Genomic DNA, 26,003 nt, shown 5'->3' with positions numbered 1-26,003 from the left:
AAAAAAAAAAAAAAAAAAAAAAGTGATACAATAAACATTTTGCAAGAAATATAATTAAAAAGTTAATGCCATATGTTTTGCACATTAAATAGGCAAATATAATAGTTCTGCTTCCTTTTCTTGTTACTTAAGGGAAAAATAATTTTAGTTGAACAAAACAGATGCACAAGGTCCTGAGTTCAATCCCCAGTACAAAAAAACAAAAAACAAAAAACAAAAAAACGAAACACCAAAAAACAACTTTGGTCTCTGCCCTTCACTATGCTTCTCTATTATAGCTGTGGTAGCTGAGCAGGTTGCTCTAATCACGTAGTTCATCTTTGTAGCAGCCTTAACTAATTTGGTTTAGAATCAGATTAAAACAAAACAAAAGTCCCTCCTGTTTTTCTGTCCAAACCTATAATTTAGGCTGTTCTGAACTTTTAAAAGAAAGTTTAGCCAGTTTTTTTTTCTCCAACCACAATTTGATATGATTTTCTTTTCAAAGGCACAAGAACTGTGCCACATTCAGTGATCCTAGAGTTAGTTTAGAGAGTGCACCTGATGATGAGGAGGAATTAGGTGGACCACTAAGTAGAATATTCTTCTGAGCAGCGGAGAGAAAGCAGGCTTGGAAACTACAGCTTAATCTTCATTGGCTCAGCAGGAAGAAGTGGCAAGTCAGGAATCCCGTCTTTGACCTCAGCATTTCAGCAGGTCTTTGTTTTCATATGGGCTTTTTCCTGTCCCCCATTTCATTTCCATTTTTTTCTCATACAAACATTTCCTAAAATGTACTAATATTTGGATACCCTCTGAGCTGTGAAAGGCATTTTCTTTGGGTTCAGTCTACCTAGGGCATGTAGTTCTGCTGTATGTTCAGCAGAATAAGGCATGCCGAAGTATTAAATTTTCTTATGTTTCTTCTTGAGTCATTTCAATGGTAGTTTCTCTTCCATTTGCTAAGTACAAAGCAGAAGCTTTTGGAGGCAGGGAATCAAATCACAAAAACTCCACTTGAGGATCGCGCAAACCAAACCTCTCGCACTTCCCCATAGAACTCCAACTTCAGCTTTACAATGGGTAGATGCTGGAAGGAGAGCTCTCGTTTAAGCAACTGTGAAAAGTAAACTCAGCTTAGATTCCACAGACAGACAGATAGAACATAGCTGTGTCAACTTGAAAATTCTTATTAAATCGACAAACAAGGGATCGTGAGACAGGTGATTTATAAAAAGGAAATTTGGGATGGTGATTAAGACTAGAACCAGGTTGGCATTGACTCAACCTTATTTAGCAGCTTTCTAAATAACTGACCAGCCAGGCAAATTTGATCTGAGATCTCTTAATCTGTAAAGACAATACATAATGCTTAGGAAGTATTGTAGGAGTAATACACCTATTGTAATGTCTAGGACAAAGTAATTCCTCAGTAAATGGGTCATTTCTTCTTAAAAGTATTCATTTATAAAGAGTTTGTTGTGTATATGCAAATTTCTTTGTGACTGACCAGTTGAATAAAGAATGGCAGATACTGTTTTTGGTACCAAATGTGCTCATGGATCAGGTAACTTGACTTGCTATTTAATAGTATCAATAACACTGGAGACAATTCTGCTGCCTTCTGCCTCCTGAGCTCCTATTTGTCCTTTAAGCCCTGCTCTTTTGTACCTTGCCTCACCCTCCAGATAGCAAGTGGCCTTTGCTCGCATCTGTGTTCTGTTGTACCCTGGCCACTATTGTGTTATTAATACCTTTACCTCAAGATTCCTACAGTCTTTCCTTCTTGACTGTGAGCATCTTGAGGCAGAGAATATTTTATTCATCTTTCCTCTTCTTCCCCTCTACTGTGCAGCACAGGACCTGACAGAGAAATAACCATTAGTTGGACTGAATTTAACTTAATTGAATCAACTACCTGCATAGAAAATAGTTCCGTGTTAAATGGTTGGGCCTCAAAAGACTGCTGGTTCACTTTGCAGCCTTGCTTTTTGATCTGGGCCCCAGGGTTGGCATAGCAACAGATTGCACATCACATTTGCTGTCATTTAGGAAGCTGACTGGCATGGCCTACAAACAATGTGATGTTATTTGGCTGCCAGCAGATGTCAGGTTTCTTGTGGCTTTGCAGTTGGATTTGCTGTTTGTCCTCTGGGGCATAAGTGGCTGTGCAGCTCAGCCTTCTGGAGTTAAGAAAAGATAGCCAGTGTGACCCCAGGGTATCAGCTCAGGAATTAGGCTCAAGTGTCCTGAGTTTCCTGGTGAGAGTGTTCCAATGGGTTTCTCTTTCTGTCCTTTACCTGGAAATAGGGGCATCTCCATTTGTAGCAGGTTTGTGTCCTTCAATATATCTTTAAGAAAACAGGAATTCATTATTCCACGTATGTTGACAGTCAAGAATTATAGGGACAGGGAGGAGGGGGTGAAGGGAGGGCAGAGGTAAGGGGAAAAATGAGAATCAAGACTTGCCATGTAGAGGTACATGATCCCAACAATGAATATAACTGTACTGTATCCCTAAAATGTACCAATAAACTCAATTAAAGCTGAAAAAAAAAAAAAGAATTATAGGGACATCTTTGTGGGAAAAAAAATCTATGTGTTATTTTTATGGTACAAAGTTTTTGTTTCTTAAGTTGTTGTTAAAGTATAGATTTCTTTGCAGAACTTTGATGTTCTTGAGAGGAAGATATAATTTAAATCTATTCCCTTGTATCTGCTGCAGTTTTTTTTTGCTGTCCTTTTAGTGAGTCTGTATTTCTACACTTGATCTTAGCCAAAAGTCCGAGAAGCGATGAGTCTATATTTCTTATTCCAGAATTCATTCACCTGTTTATTGTCCGTGACCCCCTAAAGGTAAGATGATGGGGGGGTTGCCCTGGATGAACACAATAAGAATTGCATTGTATAATTTTAAAATAATAATAAAGCCAACTGAAAGTTTTTCAATATCAATATGTACTGGTTATTCTAAACAAATTTCTGAAAAACCTCTTTTCTTGGTCTGAATTCCAAACCAATGCTATGGTTACTGTTGAATTTTGAAAATATACGTGTAACCTACAGATGGGCATATTTGCCTTACTTATTCTTTGATAAATGTTATTTTTATGTAGAAGTTAATTCACAGAACTCCTGCTTATTAAAAGTTATTTTTATTCCAAAAAAAGTTTTGTTTGTTTTTGTTTTTTGTTTGTTTGTTTGTTTTTTTGAGACAGGGTCTCACTATGTATTTGAGACTGACCTGGAACTCACTATGTAGCCCAGGTTGGTTTCTAACTCGTAGTGATCCTCCTACCTCAGCCTCCCGAGTGCTGGGGATTATTAGTGTGCACCACCACGCCCGGCTTAAAAGATTGATTTTTAAATGTACAACTAGCACCAAGACAATACTGGATTCTAGCTTTTTTTTTTTTTTTTTTTTGGTACTGGGGATCAAAGTCAGGTCCTTGTTCTTGCAAGGCAGGTGGCGGAACAACTGAGCTAAATCCCCAGCCCTTTTTTGCTGTGTTTAATAGGTTTGGAATCGAGGGTTACCATCGTCTTGGGCACAAAAACAACTTACTTTTTGTCAGATTTCTTAATGCCACCTGTGGCTAGGGGACCCTTCCCTGCTGCCAGTGCTTTTAGCTCCCAGAGTTTCATGCCTTCTTTTTTTGTTTCTGTGGAAAGCTTTCTCTTCCTCATCCACCTCCTTGACGGCATCTTGGGCTGTTTAAGGGATTTGTTCTTGCCATTTTCCTGGCCAGACATGATGCCTGCTGCTCTTCCCCAGATAGAACTGCTGAAACAGTTGGCTTGTGACACACATGGAGTAAACAGTGCACACACAGACACACATAAAGTGGACATTTATTATCTCATGAAGCTTCTGTGGCTGGGAATATGGGGGTGGCTTGGGCTCAGTCTTCAGGGACTGGGGTTCCATCACTTGAAGGCTGCAGGCTGCATCCCCTTGAGGCTGGCATGGGCTGGGAAATTTGCTGCCCAGAGTTACTGGCTGGCTGTGTGGGGTGTGGAGACCTTGGTTCCTCTCCATTTGGGGGTCTCCTAGAGCTCTTCATCATAGTGTCTGGCTCCCCCCAAGGAGACTATTCCACGTGCCCTCATTTTGTGAGTTGGTTCCAGAAAGGTCAGCACTGTTGGAGCTCATTTCAGGGTAACTGGAATCTCTGACCTTTCTGGTCCTACACAGGTCTGTGTTGAAACCATAATTTGAGATAAACAATGATGGTCCCGTGATTGGACAGGCAAAGAGACCACCTTTCTGTCTCTCTTTGTTATTATTTGAATTTTAAATTTGTATTTAAAATGTGAAACAGTACAGACTGTTCTTATGACTTGTATCTAGATGTCCTCCCAAAGCCTCTTGTGGTCAGAGGTGGGGAGTTTTAAAGGTGGCTGGATTAGGGTGTGTGACTGTGGATTAAGGGTGTGATGCTGGGATTAATGATGTGGATGAAGGATGTGAATAATGGAAGCCCCACCCTGGTTTGTAGCCTATGGACCATAAAGGGAGAGAGGGAAGGCAGATCTGCTGTTTCTTCTTTTCTGCTTTCTTCTTCCTGCCCTACAATGGACTCTTTCTGCTATATGATGCCCCTCTGCTGTGCCACCCTGCCTTGGAGCCAGCTAACTATGGACTGAAATCTCTTCCAAATGTGAGCTGAAATAAAGCTTTCCTCTTTGTAGGTGTTAGGTGTTTTATCTCAGCAATGAGAAAAATAACTAAGACAACTATAAAAGGTAAAATTTCTATTTGTAAGTGCAGATTTTAGTTCACACGTGACATTTAGTTGAATTTGTGCAACATCTCTAAGATGAAAATTTAATTTTCTTTTTAAATATTCTTGTTTTAAAACAAAAGAAGGAACAAGAATGTGTTATATCAGTATGATTTAATAGGTAAATTGTAATCTTTCTATTTCATTTTTTAAAAAATTGAAACATTGAAACATAACATTATATCATTTGTTATATACATAAATAGGAAAATTTATATTTGTTACTCATATGGGCCAATATATAGATGTAAGTTTTTCTTCTCTTTATTCCCCAAATACATAAAAGTAATTAAAGTATTGATGTTTTACCCTTTCTCCTTTTATAAATGGTAATATTTGTTTTCTTATCATTTGATTGATTATACTGGGAGTCGGACCCAGGGCCTTTTCACTGTGCTTACATTCCCAGTTCTTTTTTTTTAACCGGAGATCAAACTTGGGAATTTGTGCTTGCAAGGCTGGTGGCAGAACCACGGAGCTAAATCCTCGGTCTTGTCTTTTTTCTTTCTTTCATTATTTTAAGACAGGTGTTGCTGAGTCACTAAATTCCCTAGGCTGAGCTCAAACTTGCAGTCCTCTTGCCTCAACCTCCTAGAATGCTGGGATTCCAGGCAGGTACCATCATGCCTGGCTATTTAATTTAATTTAGGGTTTCTTTTTGAGATAAGAGTCTTGCTGTGTAGTTTGGGCTGGACTTGAACTTGCAGTAATCATCCTGTCTTGGCCTCCTGAGTAGTGCTGGGATTATTGGGATGTACTACTGTGGTTGGCACCTGGCTCTATTTTGTTCTTTATTATTTATTGGAATGATTATATTACTGAGTTCAATAAGCAATATTCCTCTCTGTACATTTCTGGCCATTGTTATTATTCATTTATTTTCAGCTATAGCTAAAAATAATTTTATATTATGGAGGTGAGTGGTGTTAAAAACTGATTTGCTAGGTATGCTAGTGCTTCAGAAGTACTTTTCCACGTAAACTTTACCGTCTCTACTAATTTCCTTGTACTCCTGTACTTAGTCAAGTAAGAACATTCTACTTTTTTATAACGTGTTCCTGGGAAACCTGTGCAGTACATCATCAGAACATTTGGAAAACAGATTTAAAATATATTCTTTTGAACTTGTACTGTTACTCATTTTCTTTTCATTCCAGTTACATTCTGTTTCCTTTTAGTCTTAGGAGAAGAAGAAGGTACCCACAAAGGAATATTCTGTGTTTTGAGCAAATGACATTAGGCACTTCTTCTCACTTGCATCATAATCTCTCCTGTGATTATGGCATAGCTCCTTTCAGTCCCGAAATGATTTTGTTCTAGCCTAATGATTATTTAAAAGATGCTGAATGACACTGCATCTGGTACTTAGGCCTCCTGCAACTCTAAGTGACAGGCCAGCTTCTAGCCAGGTAGAACCAAAAAAGTGAAAGTTCACTGCCAAAGACAGTCCTATAGCCTCTTAGTCCGAAGAGGAAGACATGGTTTCTCTGACTCAACTTGAGGACATGGTAGATGGAAATCATATCTAGGAGCAGGCACAGGAGAGAGAGGTGCCTGGATATGTTGGATAAGTGAAGAGCTGGTTAGACTTAACTTGTTCAACCAAGGCTTTCTGCATGTCCCTTAGACTGATCTTAATGAACAGCATCAAGTTCTTGGAATCCCTTCATAAACACAGACTTGGAAATATTTACTGTATTGACCTGTGAATTTCCTCACTTGTATTTTCAGAACTCTCTTAATAGACTGTTTGGAAAGATCAGAGAAGATCATTAATTCATTTTGTTTAGAGTGTGAAAGCAATACCTCCTTTGGGATACTCCCCATCTGGTTATCACTGTCATAGCCCAGCCTGATCTTTCTGCCTGCAGTCCTAATTGTCCCCTGTTTTGTTTGGCACAGGGTGAAACATCCCAGTCTTTTGGCCTCTTCCCACAGGGCCCACAGTCTGCTCGATGAGAGTCAGAGTTACTCTGAGATGATCACCTGAATGATGAATTAACCAAAGAGTTCATTAGCCACCTCACATAAAACAAAGATATTTCCTGAAGATAGGTAATAGATCAAATTATGGTGTGGATTCAGGCTTGTAGGGGGAATGGCAATACTGTTTCTGGAGAGAGAATTCTGGCTTTGGCCTTAGGAAGACAAGGGTATAAATCCTGGCTGCCTAAATTTATTAGCTGGGCAATGTTGGGCACATGGCTAACCTCTTTGAGGATCGGTTTCCTCGTCTCAAAAATGGAGATGATAATTCCCATTGCCAAGGTTATTTGGATAAGTGGGATAACAGATGGTAGGATGCCCAGCATGTTATAGGTCCTATTAATTGGCAGATGTAATTGTGGTATTTAGAGCCATAGGAGTTTCTGTCTGGATAGCTGATACGAAACACTGTTTTTTCTTAGAGTTAATAGGAAAACAGTCCATTGGAAGTTGTGCTCAGACACTTGGGGATTGTTAGTCTGGATGTTGGTTTTGCCATTTGCTTCGTGCAGGCTGTTTTATTATTCTCAAATTATTCTCCTTTGGAATTACTGGCATCTCTAGCAGTATATGTAATGCTGATCACAGAGCCATTTAAAGGTTAAAAGGATGATGCATTCAACTGGAGGAAAGACATTTTACTGAACAAAGCTCAACATTTACCTCTTAAATAGGGGATGGTTCTATGTATGGTTACAATGAAAGTAAGAAAATACTTTGGATGAGTCTCTTACATCTATATGTACAGATTCCAGCAACTCCGCCTCGGCAGACTTATGAATATAACTTGAATAAATCTTAAAATTATAAGTCTTACATTTTTCTTTTTCTTTTTTGTACTGGGGATCGAACTCGGGTCCTTGAGCTTGTGAGGCAGGTAGTGGAACCACTGAGCTAAATCCCTGGCCCTATGTTTTTCAACTTGGAGAGGAACAATAACTGATGCTTTCTCTTACATGAAAACCCCAGGTGGAGTATTAGGGAGCTGGAGAAGCCTCTGATAAACATCCTGAGAAGGTGATATGGGCTATTTATTTAGCCCACTAATCCAATGTATTTAATTCCTTTGGGTTTAGGAGGGAAGTAATTTTTTTCCTAGATGATGTAATTTCCATATTAAGTAAAACTCATTCTGGTGCCTGTTTTTTTTTTGGCACCAGGGAGCAAACTCCGGTCCTTGCACTTGGTAGGCAGGCGGCAGAACCATTGAGCTAAATCCCCAGCCCTCTGGTACCTGTTTTTAATGAATGGACTTGAGCGTTGGGAAAGCCATTGAATTTGTCAGTTCCTTTCTCTTTAGAATGAGGAAGCTAGACAGGCATTCACACCTTCTGCCCTCACATTCTCTGATTGTAATGTAAATCAGCAGGATGGAATGACTGCTGACATCTGTCACTCTGCCTCCTTCAAATGAAGGTTGTCTGGGCTCTGGAAGATTGTATACTTCTGATATCCAAAGGGAAGCAGTCATTTACACTTTTATGACTAGGGCATAAAAAGCAACAAGAAATTTTTATTTTTCATTCTACTTTTTCTTATCAATCAGGAAGTCATCGTTTCATCATTAAAGTTGAAGATTTCTATTGAGTGTTGCTGGGTAGCTTCTCAGGGTCCTCATCCTTTGCTCTGATAGAATGTGCTGTGTTAAAACCTTTCCCTCCTTCTATTGGAATTCTTTCTGGTACCAGGGATCGAACTCAGGACCTATGCTTGCAAGGCAGGCACGGTGCCACTGAGCTAAATCCCTGGCCCATTCTATCATAATTCATAAACTGTGCCCACTGGCAGACACAGCTCACTGTACTATTTTCAGGAAGATTCATTAAAAGTTTGCTTCATAAAGCTTAAAAGCTCGGGTAACCTGGCATTAATTAAATTAAATTAATTAATTTAAGACATTTGTGTTCTTATCAATCAAATTGGACTTTATCTAGCCTACTTTAAATTTAACTTAGTTTTGGTTAGATATTTTGGTGGTAGCCTTGAGAAAAACATGTTACAGGCTGGGGATGTAGCTCAGTGGTACCATGCCTGCCTTGCAAGCTCAAGGTACTAAGTTCAATTCCTGGTACCAAAAAAAGAAAAAAAAAAAAGAGAGAGAGAGAAACATGTTATTCTTTCCAAGATTTTGCATTAACTGAACACACAGGTCAGTTTCTAACAGTTTACCGAGTACTTCACTCATACTCCAACCCATTTAATCCTCACTTAAACTCACATCATATTAATAAAGTTAAATGTTGTTATAGTTACTGATGTTTTATGGTTGAGGAACCTGTGGTGTAGGGAGTTTCAGTAACTTGCTGGACACTTTAGCATGAAAACCCAGGGCCTGAATCCCTTAGCCTTAATTTCTTTAAATACTATGTAGATCACTTCTCATCCTTTGCTAAAGTTGGCTAGGTGAAAGAAATGTAATTTATTTTATGAAGGGATTTTGAAATTGTTCACTGTGGGAGAATTCTATAGGCCATGTCAGTGTATTCATTCACCGATTGAGGTGAGAGTCCACCCTTCTAGGGGCAGCAGAAATGGCAGGGAATGGAAGAGATGAATTCCAGCCCTCGTGGAATGCTTTTCTAAGGAACAGGGGCAGGAGATGGCAATAAACAAGCTAGTGAAATAGTAGTGTCACCTAATGGTGATACATGCTGTAGACCAAAGGAAATTGATTGCAGTTTTAAAGAGTATGATAGAAAAGATAGCATTTATGTCATTTATACCGGAAGGGGAGGGAGGTGCTTGGGTAAATGGGAGGTAAGGGTTAGGTTGACTTTTGGCAGAGGAACAAGTGTCAAATCCCTGAGGTAGATGCTGATCTGGCGTTCAACCAGTCCTTTGTGACAGGGGAAGACAAAGTCAAAAGAACTGATGGCAGCAGTTGTATAAGAAACTTTGGCATGTATTAGACAGGCACCTGGATGGGCCTTGTGTGATTGTAAGATTTCCTAATGATAGTAGAGCCAGTATTCCTCTCCCAACTCTTTATATAAAGGGTATTATTGTTGCTGATTTTTGCTAGCACTGTAGCAATTTCATTGTTTCACAAACCCTCTTTAGTACATTATTTTTCTGATTTTTGTTTTCTCTTTGGTGCTGGCGCTTGAACTCAGGGCCTTGTGCAGGGTGGGCAAGTGCTGAGCTACTGAGCTAAACCTTCGGTGCAGTACATAACATTATTTTTCTGAACAGACAATACCTTCATGAAGTTTAAAGGGTGTGTGAGTTGAAAGTGTTCCTTCAGAACCCCAGGTACCCTGTTCCTTTCTCTCGATACTCACAGGTAGTCTAGATCTCCACTTGCACATGCAGCGTCGTGGAAGAGGGGAACCGGCTTAAGAGCCGGACCACCTGCATTTCTGTCCTGGTTTTGATGCTCACCCTGTGTGACTCCGAGCAAGTAGCTAATGTCTAAATGCCTCCATTCCCTCACATGTAGAATGGAGAAAGTGATGAGCAGGTTGTTCCGAGGGTTAAAGGAACTGTCTTCTGTACATAAAAATATTAAAAAACTATAAAGAACATATCATTTCTAGCAAATAATAAAACCTCAATCAATGTTAGCTATTGGCAGCATATTTGATTCTCATAGAAAGCTTTTCCTGTATAGACAAGGAAAGTGAAACTAGAAAGGTCAGGCATTTCCCAGGAAACTGGCTTGCTGTCATGGCACAGTGACCCCAGCCCTAACTCCAGTGCCACACTCCCGAGCTTTGTGGATGCCACACTCTCGAGCTACCTGAGGTGGCTCTCTCATGTGTCTTCCAACTAAGTAAGGTATATAAATGCCAAATGAATATAAATGTAAAAAGACATAGGTGTTTAAGTTTTTCTTTCTTTCTTTTCTTTTTTTTTGGCAGCTTTGGTCAAAGATATTTTGCAAATGCATATACATTTTTTTGTTGTTATTAGTTTTTTTTTTGTTTTTTTTTTGGGTACTGGGGTTTGAACTTGGGTCCTTGTGCTTGCAAGGCGGGCCACCAAGCCGCTGAGCTAAATCCCCGGCCCCGTTATTAGTTTCACTGAATGGACCAGGCTGGAACTCATGGTAGTCCTCTTGCCTCAGCCTCCAGAGTGCTGGGATTTCAAGTGTATACCACCACTCCCAGCTGTATATATATTTTATTTCTACCTCAGGCAGCTTCCTTTCTTTTTACAGATGTTTCTTGAGCATTTGTTATGTTCCATGCAGTACTTTTTCCCACTGATGAAAAACTGAAAAAGTCCCTCCAGGCCACTTCTAAGAGAGTTACAGTTAAATAAGAGATGTAGACAAATAGATACTTAAAATGCCACATAATATGTGCTCCCATAGAGATTTGTCCAAATTGGGGAAAGGTTAATTTCTTAAACTAAAATATTTTTTTCCAGGGCCGGGGATGTAACTCAGTGGTTCTGCCGCCTGCAAGTGCAAGGTCCTGAGTTTGATCCCCAGTACCCCCCACAAAATTTTTTTTCCAAAATACTTTCTTTTGAGAATTCACCAGGTTTGTTGCTCATGGCTGTACATCAAATAATTCCTGGGAACAATAGGCTTGCTTTTCCTTTGTTGCCAGGAATGTATTAAACATTGGGTATTGTTGCTTGCTTGGAAGGTTCAGTGGGTCATAAGCAGGTATCAGAGAATAACAGAGAAGTCATTACCAGTGTAGCTCACAAAGGAGATTGTGAGTTTGTGATATACAGAGGAAAAGCAGTAGGTATGGATTTCAAGTGGATTGGGTCAGGTGGGAAATGTGAGTGCAGGCTGTGTTGAACCAATGTTAAATTACAAAGTCCATCAGCTATAATTTCTCAGATGAAGGAAAGAAAAAAATCCGCAAATGAAACCTTGAACCATTAACTCTGATTTGTGTGGTATAATACAGTCTGTTCCGCCCTTCATGCCCAAGGGAAGTAAAATTCACAGTAGAAGGTTTGAAAAATAATAAACTCTTCAGTCAGTTTCAAGCAGGCTTATTTGTTCCTTATTTATTCTAGTCATGTCTGTTTTGCAAATTTGTAGATAAATCATAGTAGGAGCTCAATAAAAAATGAAGTATAGAATAATTTTAAATATTTGGTTTTTAGTGGTTGCCATCAGTGAAAATCACTCGTGTCTTCACTTGTTCATTGGACCTTCTTTTAGGCAAGACTCTGCCTCCTCATTGCTTCCTCACTCTCACCCACCCACCCACCTGCCCTTCGAAGGGAATTCATGACTGGTGGAGACTGATGCACCTTGGCCAGCTTCAGTGATGGCCGGGACTCCCATACAGGTTTCCGGCTGCTTTCCGGTTCCAGCCCATGCCTTTGGCCCAGAGATGCCTGTAGCCCACAGGAAGAGACCTAATGGTTCATATTCTGTGATCACAACTGCACCACTTGGACGGTGCATCCTCATGCAGTGGCTACAGGTTCTTTGCCAGCCTGTTTAGACCACCTGGGGTGGTCTAAAGGTTTGCATGCCCCTCCAAATTCATACTGTTGAAATCTTAACTTCTAGAATGAATGTAATAGGAGGTGGGTCTTTAAGGAGGTGATTAGTCATGGGTGCCAAGCCCTTCTTGAGTGGGGTTAGTGCCCTTATAAAAGCAGTCTGAGAGAGACTCTCTGTCACTCCAACCTTGCGAGGTTATAGTGAGAACATGGTCTTCTATAAACTAGGAAGTAGGACTCACCGGATACTGAGCTTGCCTTGATCTTGGACTTCCCAGCCTCCAAAGCTGTGAGAGGTCAATTTCTGCTGTTTAGAAGCTACCTAGTTTATGGTATTCTGTTCCATATGCACCTAATCATCCATAACACTTGTCCATATATACCTAACACCCTTTTCTCCACCTCTCTAGAACTTGTCTTTGTGCATCTTGCCCTGGTTTTTTGAGACCCTTTCTGTCTAGCTCTTGGGCACAGAGTAGCAGGATTGCTAAGGCCTCAGCGTTTGCCTGTTGGTGTGTATCTTGGTCACAGAAAAGGAAAAAGGTAGTGTTTAGCAGACACTCTCCATTGTTTTCCTAAATACACAGGAATTCTATTCAGACCACTGGCCAAATGTTTAAAGTCCATGGGTTTATGATCTTTTTCTCCTATCCCACCACTCAAGAAGTAACCTAAGGCAGGACAAAGGGATTGCTGTTGTGTTTTCTTTCACGTGTTGGAGGCTTTGGGTGTTCTTTCAAGACAGCATCGTGTCTTTCCTCAAAGTGGGTGGACCTCAGCCATTTGTCCTGACTTGCTGAGATACGCCCTGAGAAGCAGCAAGTCTGAATGTAGGTCCTGTCCCCTTCACAGACCTCAGGAAGCTGTGTCTTTTCTTGGAGTGAACATTCTGCACAACTCGTGTTCTGTGAGACTCCTTCCTCAGCTGGCTTATCCTTCAGTCTCCAGCCTGCCAGATAGATACACTTGGCATCTTTCTCTTGCACTTTGTGCTTTTCATAGTGCTGTACAACTGTTTAATTCTGTCACTGGGTAAGGCAGTGTGATGTGTCCATGACAACAAGGATAGCTCTGACTCTCTGAGTAAGTCAAATATTATGCATATAGCCAGAAGCCCAGGGCTGGGTACACAGGTTAGGGAAGCAGCAAACATGAGCATGCTTGATACTTTCTGTGCATTTTTTGTGTTTTTCCTGGCAACAAGTAATGTGTGGAAATGCTCTTCCACTTTTTTGTGCTGAGCAGTATTACTGTTCAGATACTTTTTTTTTTTTTTTTTTTTTTTTTTTGGTACTGGGGATCGAACTCGGGACTTTGTACTCACGAGGCAGGCAGCGGAACCACTGAGCTAAATCCCCAGCCCAAGATACTGTTGTTAGGATAGCAGATCTTGATCCCCTATTGTTTGGATTCAAATTCATTTTCCGAGGCAACTTTGGATAACTTAGGCAATTTATTTAACCTTCCTGCCTGGGTTGCCTTATCTATAGAGTTAGCATTTAGAAGAATTTATATCCATAATATTGTTGTGACTATTAGGTCAGTTAATATTTTAAGTGCTTATAAAACCACCTACCTGGCATATAGTGTTAACTAAGTATTAACTACTCATAGTATTTAAATATGGAATAAATGTTTTGTTATATTAGTAATAAAAATGAGGATGCAGAAGTCTCAGCTGTGTAAAGACTTGGGCTGTCATTGCTGTGGCGCACCAAGTAAGGTGAGCCCTCTTTATCTCAGTTGAAGTTGGAGTTTGGGGGTTCCAAAACTGGGGTGAGAAAATCCCCAGCAAGAAACTGAAATGTCTTAGTTTTTGCTTCATATCCTTTTTTGGTTCCAGAGTTTCCACTAAATAAGATACACATACTTCTCAAGCCCCATTGTGAGAATCATGTGGGGCATTGGTGAGAAGTGGACCCAGGAGCTTTGCCCCAGCCCTGAATCAGAGTCTTCAGGGAGGGGGCTGTGGAATCTGCTGTAAACAACCCAGACGAAGATGCCACTGGAGACACTAACCACTGAAATGCCTGGGTAACTTTAAGAACCACTTACGCCTGAGTCTGACCACATGTATGTTCTGATATGTTTGGCATATATGTTTAAGGACACCCCTCCAATATTTCTTATGTAAGCCAAGATTGAAAACAACTAAGAGAGAGAGAGAGAGAGTAAGACTTAGGCCAATACTGCTCAGAGTCAGTATTTTTTTTTTTGGTACTGGGGATTGAACTTGGGTCCTTGTGCTTGCAAGGTGGGCCACCAAACCGCTGAGCTAAATCCCCGGCCCAAGCTAGGGTACATGTTGAAAATACAGATTTATAAGCCCAACCCCAGCCTGCTGAATTGGATTGTATAGTTATAGGGGTGCAGTGAGATTGGGAGTGGGGATGTAAGTCCCCCAAATTTACATTAAAACATACTTTCCATATAATTCTGCATGCTGCCCTTGGAGAGCTACCTACTGAAAGTGTTTCCCCTTAGTAGGCATGTGTGAAGGTAGCTAAATGAATGACACTGAAACATTATTTCCTTCTAGATCAACCTGTTGGAAATACATTTATTCATGTACTATAGGTAAATTTCTTACTATCTTTTGACTCGTGCAGTGCAGTGAACACGAACCTTTTAGAGCTTCCAAAGATAACAAATAGCCCTCTGTGGCATGGGTGCCATAGGTTCACCACCACTGGAATAGGGTTTCTAGATAGTTGTCTGATGTTTAATGTGCTTTGCTTTTCCCTGGCTGCAATTTATGGGAGTTTTTCTTGAGCTTTTGCACAGCCACAGAAATGTAGCAGGTCAGGTGCACATGCTGGGGAACACAGCTGACTGGTTAAGCAGGTTGTGCTTCAGTGTAGGGTGGCTGTGTTCTCAAGGCTCTTAAATCAAGTGTCTGAGACCATGGAGTGCTAGTTGTGGGTTCAGGTAGCAAAGCTTGATGGTATTAATAGGTACGTGGTCAACCTTTCCTGTGATCAAGTTCAAATAAATTGATACTTGTGTTTCCTTGCTATGTAAAGTGTGCTCCATGGACGAGCAGTTCTGGCATGATCAGGCGCTCTTTAGAAATGCACATTCTCATGCCCCACATCCCCAAGCCCAATGTGTTGGGTTTTTCTGTTAGTCTGACGCCTGTTTTTCAGTATCATGCTCCCTGGTTTCTATTATTATGAGTCAGCCTCCATGAGATTGATGAGCTTCAAGATACTGATGAACTAACTGCTGAGCCTGTGGAGCTGAGAGCTGATTTTGGGCAGAGGTGAATTCATCAAGAGAATGTCACTGAGCTGGTGGCCAGTTGTCCTTCTTCATGTGACCTCGCTTCTTACATTGTGGTACCCTTTAGTCTCGGAGCCGAGAACCCAGTCCCAGTTGCTGTAGGTAATAAGACTGCACAGGTCTTATTTTCATTCTGGCAGCCTGTGCGTCATAATGAATTGTCCTCCGTTCTAGCTGCATTAGCATATAGGTGGCAAAGAAAAGAGCCTTCTTGAAATTCTAAAGCGTATATCTGTCTGTAAAGCATTATTAGCACCCCCCCCTTTTTTTTTGGTACCAGGGGTTGAACTCGGTTCCTTGCACTTCCAAGGCAGGCCACCGAACCACTGAGCTAAATCCCTGGCCCCTTCCCATTTTTAAAGACTAATTACTTGGAGTAGTTTTGGATTCACAGCAAAACTGAGGGGAAGATACAGAGATATCCTATATACCTCCTACCACCATCCCTGCGTAGCCTACCATCTTATCAACCTCCCCCACCATAGTGGCGCATCTATCATTTTCTAATTAACTAAGGTCCATGCTTCCTTAGTTTTTACTTAATATCCTTTTCCTGTTCCAGGGTTCCATCCAGGATGCCACATTACAGTGATTTAGTCATCATCACTCCTTAGGCTGCTCTTGGCTAAATTTCTCAGACTTTCCTTTGTTTTTGATGACCTTGGCAGATTTGAGGAGTATTTTTAGGCTATCCCTCTGTTGGGATTTGGGATTTGTGACTTTATTTTAACCCAGTTACCTCTTTAAAGGCCGCATCTTCAAATACACTGATTCTGAAGTACCAGGGGCTAGAACTTATAGGTGTTGATGGAATGCCTTGCAGCTTGTAACATTCCTTAAAGGGGCTTTGGATAGCTGCCACCATGCACCCCTGGGGCCCAGATGGGTATGTAGGAAGTGAGAGGAACTTCACAGTAGGCTGTGTGAATGGGATAGTGGGGCACTAAGATGGAAGCTGCACTTTCTGTGCAAGGTAGTTCTGTCTGTAATTGAAAACATATCTTACTTTAGCTGCCCAATCACATACAGAATCTGAAGAATGAATTCTTTGTGTGATCTACATCTCAGAGTGATTAGGTCTTTGAATACCTGCTACTTAGTGTGGTATAGTGAAACCTCTGTTTCTATTCTTAGCTTAGAATTATGTTACACAAGACCTCCTGGCTCAATGTGCACCTTGCCCAGAACGGGTATGGGTATTGTGCAAGGCACACATGTCCATTGATCCTAAGCCCCATCTCTGAAGCTAACCGAGCTCATTGTGACCTTCATAGACTACAGATCTTGCTGGTGAATGTGGTCCGATGCTCTTAGCTCATTCAGCCGTGGCAGATGGTGATGATGTTGAGTTTTAGCATTTCATGTTTTACATAATACAAGTGTCTGCTAAGCCCAGGAGCAACTTGGGAAAATCGACCTGATATGGTCAGGACAAGGAAATGCTGTTTCCCTTGATTTGATTCATGCATTCTATATGAATGTATTGAATATTACATTGACTCCATTAATAGGTATGTCTAATATGTGTTACGTGAAAAATAAAATATATTTTTATTTATTTATTTATTTTGGTTTTTTGATTTTTTGAGACAGGGTCTCACTATGTTGTTGAAACTGACCTGGAACTCACTATGTAGCCCAGGCTGCTCTCGAACTCACAGTGATCCTCCTGTGTCAGCCTACAGCGTTTCCTTTTAGCTTCAGTTCTTTTTCAAAGTCTTAAGAGTGCTCTTATTTTTATTTTAACATGAACATGCTAAAGATTCTGATTTATAGATCATTGTCTAATATTTATGACTTTGTGTTTGTCAGTAGCAAGCACAGCACTTGTCTTATGATAATAGAAGTGTGAGATATGAATTGATGTCAAAAGTCTCCTTTCTCCAGTTTCTTCTGGATTATTTGCTGCAAAATTTCTGTGAGAAATCATGGTGGTGGTTGTTGGAGAATAACCACAGAGCATCTAACCAATTTGATTGCAAATGATGAAGATTGTTAACATATTTTTATTCCTTCGCTAGCATATCCATCTAAGCATCTTAGTTTAAAAATAATTAGCACAATTAGTTTCTCAGCCTGTTGGTTCAGGTCAAGTGATATAGATGTATTGTTCCAATAGAAATAATGTTAGAAGTGTGTTTTAGAAATAATGAAGTAACTCTGTTGGAAATAATGAACAACTGTTGGCTGTGAGTAAGAGAAACCTGAGAAAAATTGGTTTATGTAAAAAGGAAAACCACATAGTCATAAATAAGTATAGGTGTAAAGTGTGGGGTGATCAACAGTTCAAGAATGTCATTAAGGACCCTGTCATTTCTGTGCTGCCATCCTCAGTATGGCAGCTTGTGTCTTGGAGTTGGCTGACAGGCTGCAGTGTCTTCAAGAGTATCTGCTTTAGCAATGGCCAGAGGAAAATGAAAGTGGTCACATCCCTTTTCCTTAGGCGCCGTGTTAGGAACAGGACTTTCCATTAGGTTCTCTAGCTGGTTGCCCCCTTGACGTCCACTGGTCAAAACCGTGTCATCTTTTTCCTAAGCGATGCCCCAGAGAGAGTCAGAATGCTCTGATAGATTTACACAGTGGAAGTCTCCCCTTTCTTCATTCCTCATACTAGAGAGGGATCAGCCTCCCTGAAGCCCATCATGTCGGAGATCTGTACAGGCTTCTGTGAGCCAATGGTCACTGCTCCTAGTGAATATTCCTAAGGAATATTCATGACGATAAAAGTATGCATGACTAGGCATAATATAGTAGTATTGTGTAGTATTACACTAACATACCATGTGCACACTACATAGTAGCACATGTGTAAACAGGCAGAGGACATGACAGGAAGCCTGAATATGCGCGGAGGTAGGGGCGTGCAAGGAGGGGCCTGCAGAACTTGAGAATTGGCCCAGGCTCTGAAGCCTTGCTGAGTGCTCGCAGCAGTGTGGATACTCAGCCCGTGTGTCAGCATTGTTGATATGGTTTCCAGTTAAAACTACCAGAAATAATTTCAGACGACTGTTGATGTGTATGTGTGAATTTGTGGAACTGTATATGTCTATGGGTAGGGAGAAGGAACGGAGGAAAACTTACCTCAATAAAATTTTACATTTACAACTATTTCTGAAAAGCTTTAAATGTAAATTCTGAAAATCAGTACCTTTTATACACAACAGTTTCTCCCGTTAAGACTTACAGTAATCTGGGCACCATGGACTACATCTGTAATCCTAGTGCTCTGGGTGGCTGAGGCAGGAGGAATGTATAATCAGGTCCAACCCTGAAAACTTAGTGAGATCTGGCCTCAAAATGAAAAAATATAAAGGGCCAGGTATTTAGCTCAGTGATTGAGCACTCTGGGTTCTATCCCCAAGACTGAAGCAAACAAGCAAACAAATAAACATACAAAATTGGCTTTATTATTTATCAATTTATATTTGCATAAACATCTTGTATTGGCTTATTTTTTCATTTCATTCTGTACTTTTATCTAAAATGCTCCTAATCTTTTAATACTCCTCCCCATCCTTTAATAATCTTTAAGTTTATTAGTACCCTAACCTTCATCTAGATTGTGTTGTTTAATGAAAATGCTGAATTATTCTTATACTAGAGTACTTGTGTATCTAATGTAATTTAGCTCTGAGAGCCCATCTAGTTAGCAAAACAGGCAGAATTTTGAATTATTAGGAGCTGAACAAACTATTTTCTTTATGTTGCATATTCAAGTATTGTTTAAAAGCATCCAGCTATTTCCACAGTCCTCTCTAGGCGCCAGTCTGTTTCATCTTCAGTCTTACTTCCTGACCCTGCTACCTACTTGCTATTGTTTCCTTGCTTCGCATTTCTTCTCTTCTACCTTTCCAACCAGCTTTTGTTGACATCATATTGACCTCCAAGGTCACCAGTCCCGTGGGCCCTTTTGGTGTTTACCTTGCTTGAACTTTCACCGCTTTTCCAGTCTGTGATCCTCTCTTTGCTTCTTAGAACTTTCCTTCTCTTGCCTTTCTTGGTTTTCTTCCTACTTTCCTGGCCATTCCTGAGTTTAATCCTTGCCTTCTTCTATTCACTCGTGTTCCTACGAGGTTAGGTTTTCAGCTGACTTTACCTCAAACTTGTATTACTTGCAGAATAAATCATTCTGTGGCTTCCATCCAATAACCATAAGTAAACAGACTACTCCTACATCAGTATTTATACAGGGCTGTTGTCATAGAACTTACTAGACATTTTCACTTGTATATTTCATTTGGAAACCGGTGTGCTTAAGTTTGGACTTGTGTTTTCTCTTCAAAATCACCAATCCAGTTGATTTTTTAGAAACATGGAAATAAACATTGAATTTTGGGCTCCTGGGTCTCCAACATCCTACTGATTCCCCAGTCTTAACAATTTTAGGTAATGTCCTAGGCAGGTCACTTCATCATCCCTAAACCTATACCACAAGAGCCTCTTACCTAGAAGAATCTGCCTTAAATGTTGCTTCCTTTCAACCGGTTTCTCTATTGTAGCCAACGTGATTACTTCAGTTGTTTTTAAAAGGTTTCCCATGGCCTTTTAGTTCAGCTGGTAAATTTACAAGCTCCTTCACTATTGTCTGGCTGACCTCTTCACCCTAATCTCAAAATTCTCCTGCAGCCTTTTGCCCTCTGCTCTTTAGATGTGAGTTTTCTCGGCCTTGAAGCTCTTTTTCCTATTTATTTTCTGACTCCTGTTAATCCACGTCTCAGTTTAGAGGTCACTTCCGAGGGAGGTCTTTCCTCCTCCTCTGATGCCTAGCAATTCTCCACTTGACCTTAGCCAAAAGGCAGAGAAGCCGAAGACCAGCAGTTCTTAACTCTTGATTTCACATTAGAATCAGTTAGGTGAAGTTAGAAAAAAACAAAACAAAACAAAAACTCAGATCTAATTTAACAGCTCTGGATGGGGTGTGACTCAGAATCGTCTGGAGGGACTGTTAGTTAAAACTTGTCACCATCAGTGCCCATCAGTACTATTCTGCAGACCACGCTTTGAAATCAGATCAGGTAAGTGTAAGTCCCAGTGAGCAGCTTCCAAGGTGAAAGTACCTCCCTTAGCACCACACTTACCATATTTTTATTATTATTTATTTTTTTTAAATCATCTTTTCTGCTAGGAAGGAAGGAAGGATAATTCTTTTGTTGTTGTGTGGCCAGGCACCCTCGCTTTCTTTATCTTCATATCCCTGGGTCTAGCATTTTTTGTCTGGCACATAAGGATTTATTTAACATTTGCCAGATAAATTAATAAAAGGCTAAATTTGGGTAAGATGGTAGTGTTTAGATTATCTGCGAAGCAGTTAAGGCAGTAAGAATGCAAGACTAGAGTTTGTTCTATGTGGCTATGCTTGTTTGATTTTGGTTCATCACATTCAAAATCTTACTAAGGGCAGCATACTAAGGTACGACAGAATACTTGAGTGTCTAAAATTAAAGAAATTATAGTAAAAGACACATTGCCTGTAATTTCCCTCAAAAATACTCCCTTTTGCTTTGAATACACTCATGCCACTGTTCTTGCCATTTTCGGAAGCAGTTCTTGAAAGCCTCTTCCTTGAGTCTTTAGTCATGCTGTTGTGGCTGCCTCGATGTCCTGAATGAATTTAAAATATTTACCTTTCATGGTCATTCTGACTTTGTGAAAGAGCCAGAAGTTGCACTGCACGAGACCTAATGAGTGAGGTGGGTGAGGACATACCACAATGTTTGTATTTGACAGAAATTGCTCTAAATGGATTAAGAACGTCAGGTCACCCTCAAAAAGATACTCATGATAGATGACTTCCAGAACTGCTTCAGAAAGTGGCAGGAAAGGTGGTGTGTTCGACATTAGTGGGAGTAGCTGTTGTTAATCAAATTATATTTTCACAGGAAATATTCAGAAGTAGATTAAAACCATTTTATTGCCTGCACATTACATTGAAGTGTTTATTTTTTATTTATTTATTTATTTTTTTTGTACCAGGGATTGAACTTGGGACCTCGCACTTGTGAGGCAGGCAGCGGAACCACTGAGCTAAATCCCTGGTTTTAGTGTTTATTTCTTGAGTGAAAGACCAACATAAATTATAGTTTATATCTACAAAGCATTTTACTCTTATTTATTTGCCATTTATTAAATGCTTCCCGTATGAAGCATAGTAGTCCAAAAAGGACATTTGCTGCCCTTCTTCACAGTTACTATGGGAGATGTGCAAGTAAGTCAGCCATTAAATTATAGTCGAATGAGTGTTTGGTATGGCTTGGATACAGAGTAGTTTGTCGCCTCTAAATCTTATGTTGAACCTTGACTGCCTTTGTGGCAGTTTTGGGAGTTAGGGATGTTAAGAGAGGGACTTTAAGATTGGATCTTCAGAGGGATTAATGTTTTGATCAAATGAGTGAGTTCACACCCTGGAGAGACTGGATTACTTATCTCGAGAGTAGGTGGTTATGAAGCAATTCATAAAGCAATTCTCGTGTTTTGTTTCTCCTACATATTCTTGTGCAGCCCTTCTGCTTTCTGCCAAGAATTAAAGCAGCACGAGGGAGGCTCCCCTCCAAAGCATTTGCCTAATCTTGGAATTTCCAGCCTCTAGGATTTCAGGAGTCAAAATACACTTCTTTTCTTTATAAATTACCCAATCTTGGGTATTCTGTTATAGCGACAGGAAATGAACTAAGACAGTGCAGTAGCAGATTGTGAAAACTACCTTGGGAATATGCAAGTCTCCCTTCCCAAAGAGAGGAGAGACCCGCTATGCTGTGTTTCATTAGGCAGCACGGAGCACAGGCTAGAGTGGAGACAGTGACACAGGTTATTTCTTATCTGTGCACATTCTGTACAGAGAGTTTGAATGAAGGCCAAATAAAGACACTTACTAGCCCGGGATTTAGCTCTGCGGTTTGGTGGCCTGCCTTGCAAGTGCAAGGACCCGAGTTCAGACCCCGGTCCTTGGGGATTTATAGGTGTGGTTCAGCAGAACCATGTATCCAAAGAAATTTGCAAAGTTTCATATCAGGTACGTATTTGAATCTCCTGAACTGAAAGCTCATTATTTTAACATGTTCTCAAAGGGATCTATGATTTCTACAAGAATTAAAGACATAGGGGCTGGGAATTTAGCTCAGTGGTGCTGTGCCTGCCTTGCAAGTTCCAGGTCCTAAGTTCAGTCCCTGGTGCCGGGGGTGGGGTGGGGTGGGGAAGAATTAAAGCCATTGCTCTGATATATAAATTGATAGAGGAGGGAGATAAATTGATAAAGAAGCAATACTATGGCTAGAGTAAGGGACTTCCTTAGGACTTTACTCCCGAATACATACATAATTGGTGGAAGGTAGTACTTTAAAATATATTTTAAAGTCAGACATCAAATCAGTAAAGAAGCTTGGGTTGAGTTGTGAAATAAAGAGTTCATTAAAAAATCCTTATGTATTCATAAGTTCTGCTTTTTGCATGCAACACAATATGTCTCTAGCAATATATTTTGAGCTTCCTCAGCTAAAATGAGGTTCTAGTACTAGAATAGCTAGCGATCTTGGTCTAACAGGACATGAAGGATGTGACCTGGACTCAGGTGTTACAGAGTGCCTTTCACAGGTGTGACAGTTAAGCTAGGGAGTCAACCTAACTGACTTTGGGAGCTGCCAGAGGATTAGTAAAGCACACTTGTGGGTGTGTGGGTGCATGGACATACAACCTTGGGCACTTTATCTGACTCTTTTCCTCTCCCTCTCTGGCACTGTTCCCTTGCTCTGCTTCCCTGCTGCCATCAACAAAGCAGCTCTGCATGCCTGTAATCCCAGCACTCGGGAGGCTGAGGCGGGAGGATCCCTGTGAGTTCGAGATCAGCCTGGGCTACATAGTGACATAGTGAGTTCTAGGTCAGTCTCAACTATATAGTGAGACCCTGTCTCAAACAAACAAACAACCCCCCCCAACCCAACAAAAAAACAAAACCAAAAACAAACAAACAAAAAAACAAAGCAGCTCTGCTCTGCCATGCCCTTCTGCCATGATATTTCTGCCTTGGAGCCTGCCAGTCATGGACTGGATTTCCTGAAACGGGGAACCAAATAGACTTTCTTTCTTTTTTTTTTTAATTTTTATTTTATTTATTTATTTATTTATTTGGTTTTTTGGGACAGGGTCTCACTATGTATTTGAGACTGACCTGGAACTCACTGTGTAGCCCAGGCTGGTCTTGAACTCACAGTGATCCTCCTGCCTCAGCCTCCTGAGTGCTGGGATTACAGGGGTGCACCACCATGGCCAGCTAGACTTCTTTCTTTTAAGTTGGGTATTGAGTCCCAGTGTTGGGAAAGCTAACTAACACACAGGATACTACTTTTACCTAGTAGACAGCCTAATGCCTAATTGCCTAACCCATGATCAATGCATCCCTCACATGAAAAAGGGTTTTTTTCCCCCCATTAAGTTTATTGGTATATTTAAGGTAGACAATACAGTTACATTCATCACTGGGATCTTGTACCTTTCTTTACATGATGTATCTTGGTTCTTATTTTTTCCCCACTCCCCTGCCCTCCCTTCACTCTCTGTACCCTTTCCTATTTACAGAGACTTTGTTTGCATTTTTCCTTCTTTTCATATTGAAAAAGTTGTTTTTACTAGCCTATGCCCTCGTGGCTCTTTTGTGACCTGTGTCTGATTTATGTCTGCTTGACCATCACTATGCTTCTGGTCACTTGTGTTCCTTTTGTGCGGTCAGTAAAATGTGGCCCTGGGTATAGCACCATAGTAGAAACAAGTTCAAGGATTTTTGTTGGGAGAAGGGAGGGAAGAGAGAGGGAGAGGGAAGAGGCAACTTTCAGTATATTTAGGGGAGTACTGTAGTGGTCACCTTAGATTCACCAGCAAATGTCTGAGTGGTCCTTTTAAAGGAAGCAGCAGAACTGTGGGGAACCCAGTCAACAGGGGGAGAGATTTCTCTAAGTTCTTATCTCCAGCTGCAGGCCTGAGCCCTTTGAATGTAGTATTTTATTTGTAATGCATAGGCAGCAACATTTGCTGTGTTGTTCTTGGTCACCACTGACTACTGCTCCATTGAATTCTCCTAGAAGTCATAATTCATGCTTATTGTGTGCCAGGAGCACTGTGTATAGTTTTCTGATTTTTTACAACTATGCATGGAAGTTATCTGTGTTTTATGGGTGAAGAAACTAAGGCTCAGACAGCCTAGAAAACTCATTCTAGACTAGCTGACCACTATTCAAGGAGAGCATAATTTGAACCTAGAATTGGCAGATCCAAAAGTCTTTAGCATAATCCCGATTTACTTTATGATAATACAGTTTAATTAAGGTGTTTCTTGTTTCAAATAATGAAAATAAAATAATGAAAAGTTTTAAGGAAAAGGAAAATTTATTATCAGGACAGGGAGTGTCTTGAGGAACCAAAGGATAGGAATGCACATGGCTTCCAGAAAGAACAGGAACCGAGAACCAGAAAGCCAATGATTCTCTTTCTCTGACTCTCACCTCCTCTTTTGCACTTCTGTTCCCTCCCTCTCTCCCTCCCTCCCTCCCGCCACCCCCCCAATTTCTCAATTTCTTACATAGATGATGGAATATAGTTACTGCAAAGCTTTAACCAAGCGCAGAGATTAGCTAAATTCAAATTCCTAATAGAGAAAAATGCAATTGTTCTTCTTTCATACTGGTATCCATCCTGTTTCCAGGATGTATCCTGCATCCTGTATCCATTCATCCTGTATCCTTGAGCTTTAGTCAAGGAGGCAGAATTGCATCATTCAAACGTGGAGGCCACGGGATTTGAAGGCATCATCCTTTTCTAGTAGGAAGGTCTGTCTTTCGTCTTTTCTCGCTTATCTGGTTTGGCTTGCCAAGCACTCTGGGTACACTGGTACATGGAAAAACCTAAGGGTTTTCCTTCAGGATAACCTATTATAGTTCTTTGAAAAGAAAACATTACTAGGACAGATTTGGCCAATATGTTGTATCAATAATTTTCCTCTTTTGCACCATCATTTCCCCAACCTGTATACCCCAGTTGTCTACACACGAGTGCTGTACAGTTAATCTGCTCAGAAGAAATCACCTATCTCATTGGGTACATGGGGAAGAATAAATTCACCTATATCCTGTAGAAACAAATGATATTCACTGACTCCTTTCTTAGTTGAAGTAGTGCTTGAAGGAGGTTAAATCTTAGTGGGCAGTTATGTACATGTACATGTTCTCTTTTCTTCAGCAGCTGTGACGAAGAAACTCAAGGGAAAAGAGTGTGTTGTTACTTTTTTTAAAAATTGGTGGATCACACTCATAATTGTTAGTGTTCTAAAAGTTTGTTTGCACATTAGTTCTGTAGAACTTGGAATTCACTTTACTATGGGAATGATGCTGTCATTGCTTGTTTAGTTTCTAGCCAAACTGTAAATTATCATTTGACCCATAACATAGCATGGTAATTATGACCTTGAACTGCTCCCTTAAAACTGCAGTCTGAACTCTTCTTCTTGATGGCCCTGAATTCATTAGCTTCCCAAATAAGCATTACTCTGAGCTTCTAAAGTTTGAACCTCTT

The 26,003-nt window shown here is 40.4% G+C and overlaps 2 protein-coding genes across 3 annotated transcripts in view; one reads left to right on the top strand and one right to left on the bottom strand.

Moving 5' to 3' along the window:
• The window catches only part of Rnf144b (ring finger protein 144B), a 177,488-nt gene that overhangs the window by 59,133 nt on the left and 92,352 nt on the right, over nt 1–26,003 (top strand). The window lies entirely within an intron of this gene.
• On the bottom strand, nt 3,541–3,732 carry LOC109117987 (translation machinery-associated protein 7). Its single transcript, XM_019207332.1, has one exon. It carries the CDS (start codon nt 3,730–3,732, stop codon nt 3,541–3,543), a length of 192 nt encoding a protein of 63 aa, XP_019062877.1.

This window comes from Fukomys damarensis, unplaced genomic scaffold (assembly GCF_012274545.1).
Source record: "Fukomys damarensis isolate Sample0158 unplaced genomic scaffold, DMR_v1.0_HiC HiC_scaffold_10, whole genome shotgun sequence".
Lineage (NCBI taxonomy): Eukaryota > Metazoa > Chordata > Mammalia > Rodentia > Bathyergidae > Fukomys > Fukomys damarensis.
This window is presented reverse-complemented; position numbering and strand designations above follow the sequence as displayed.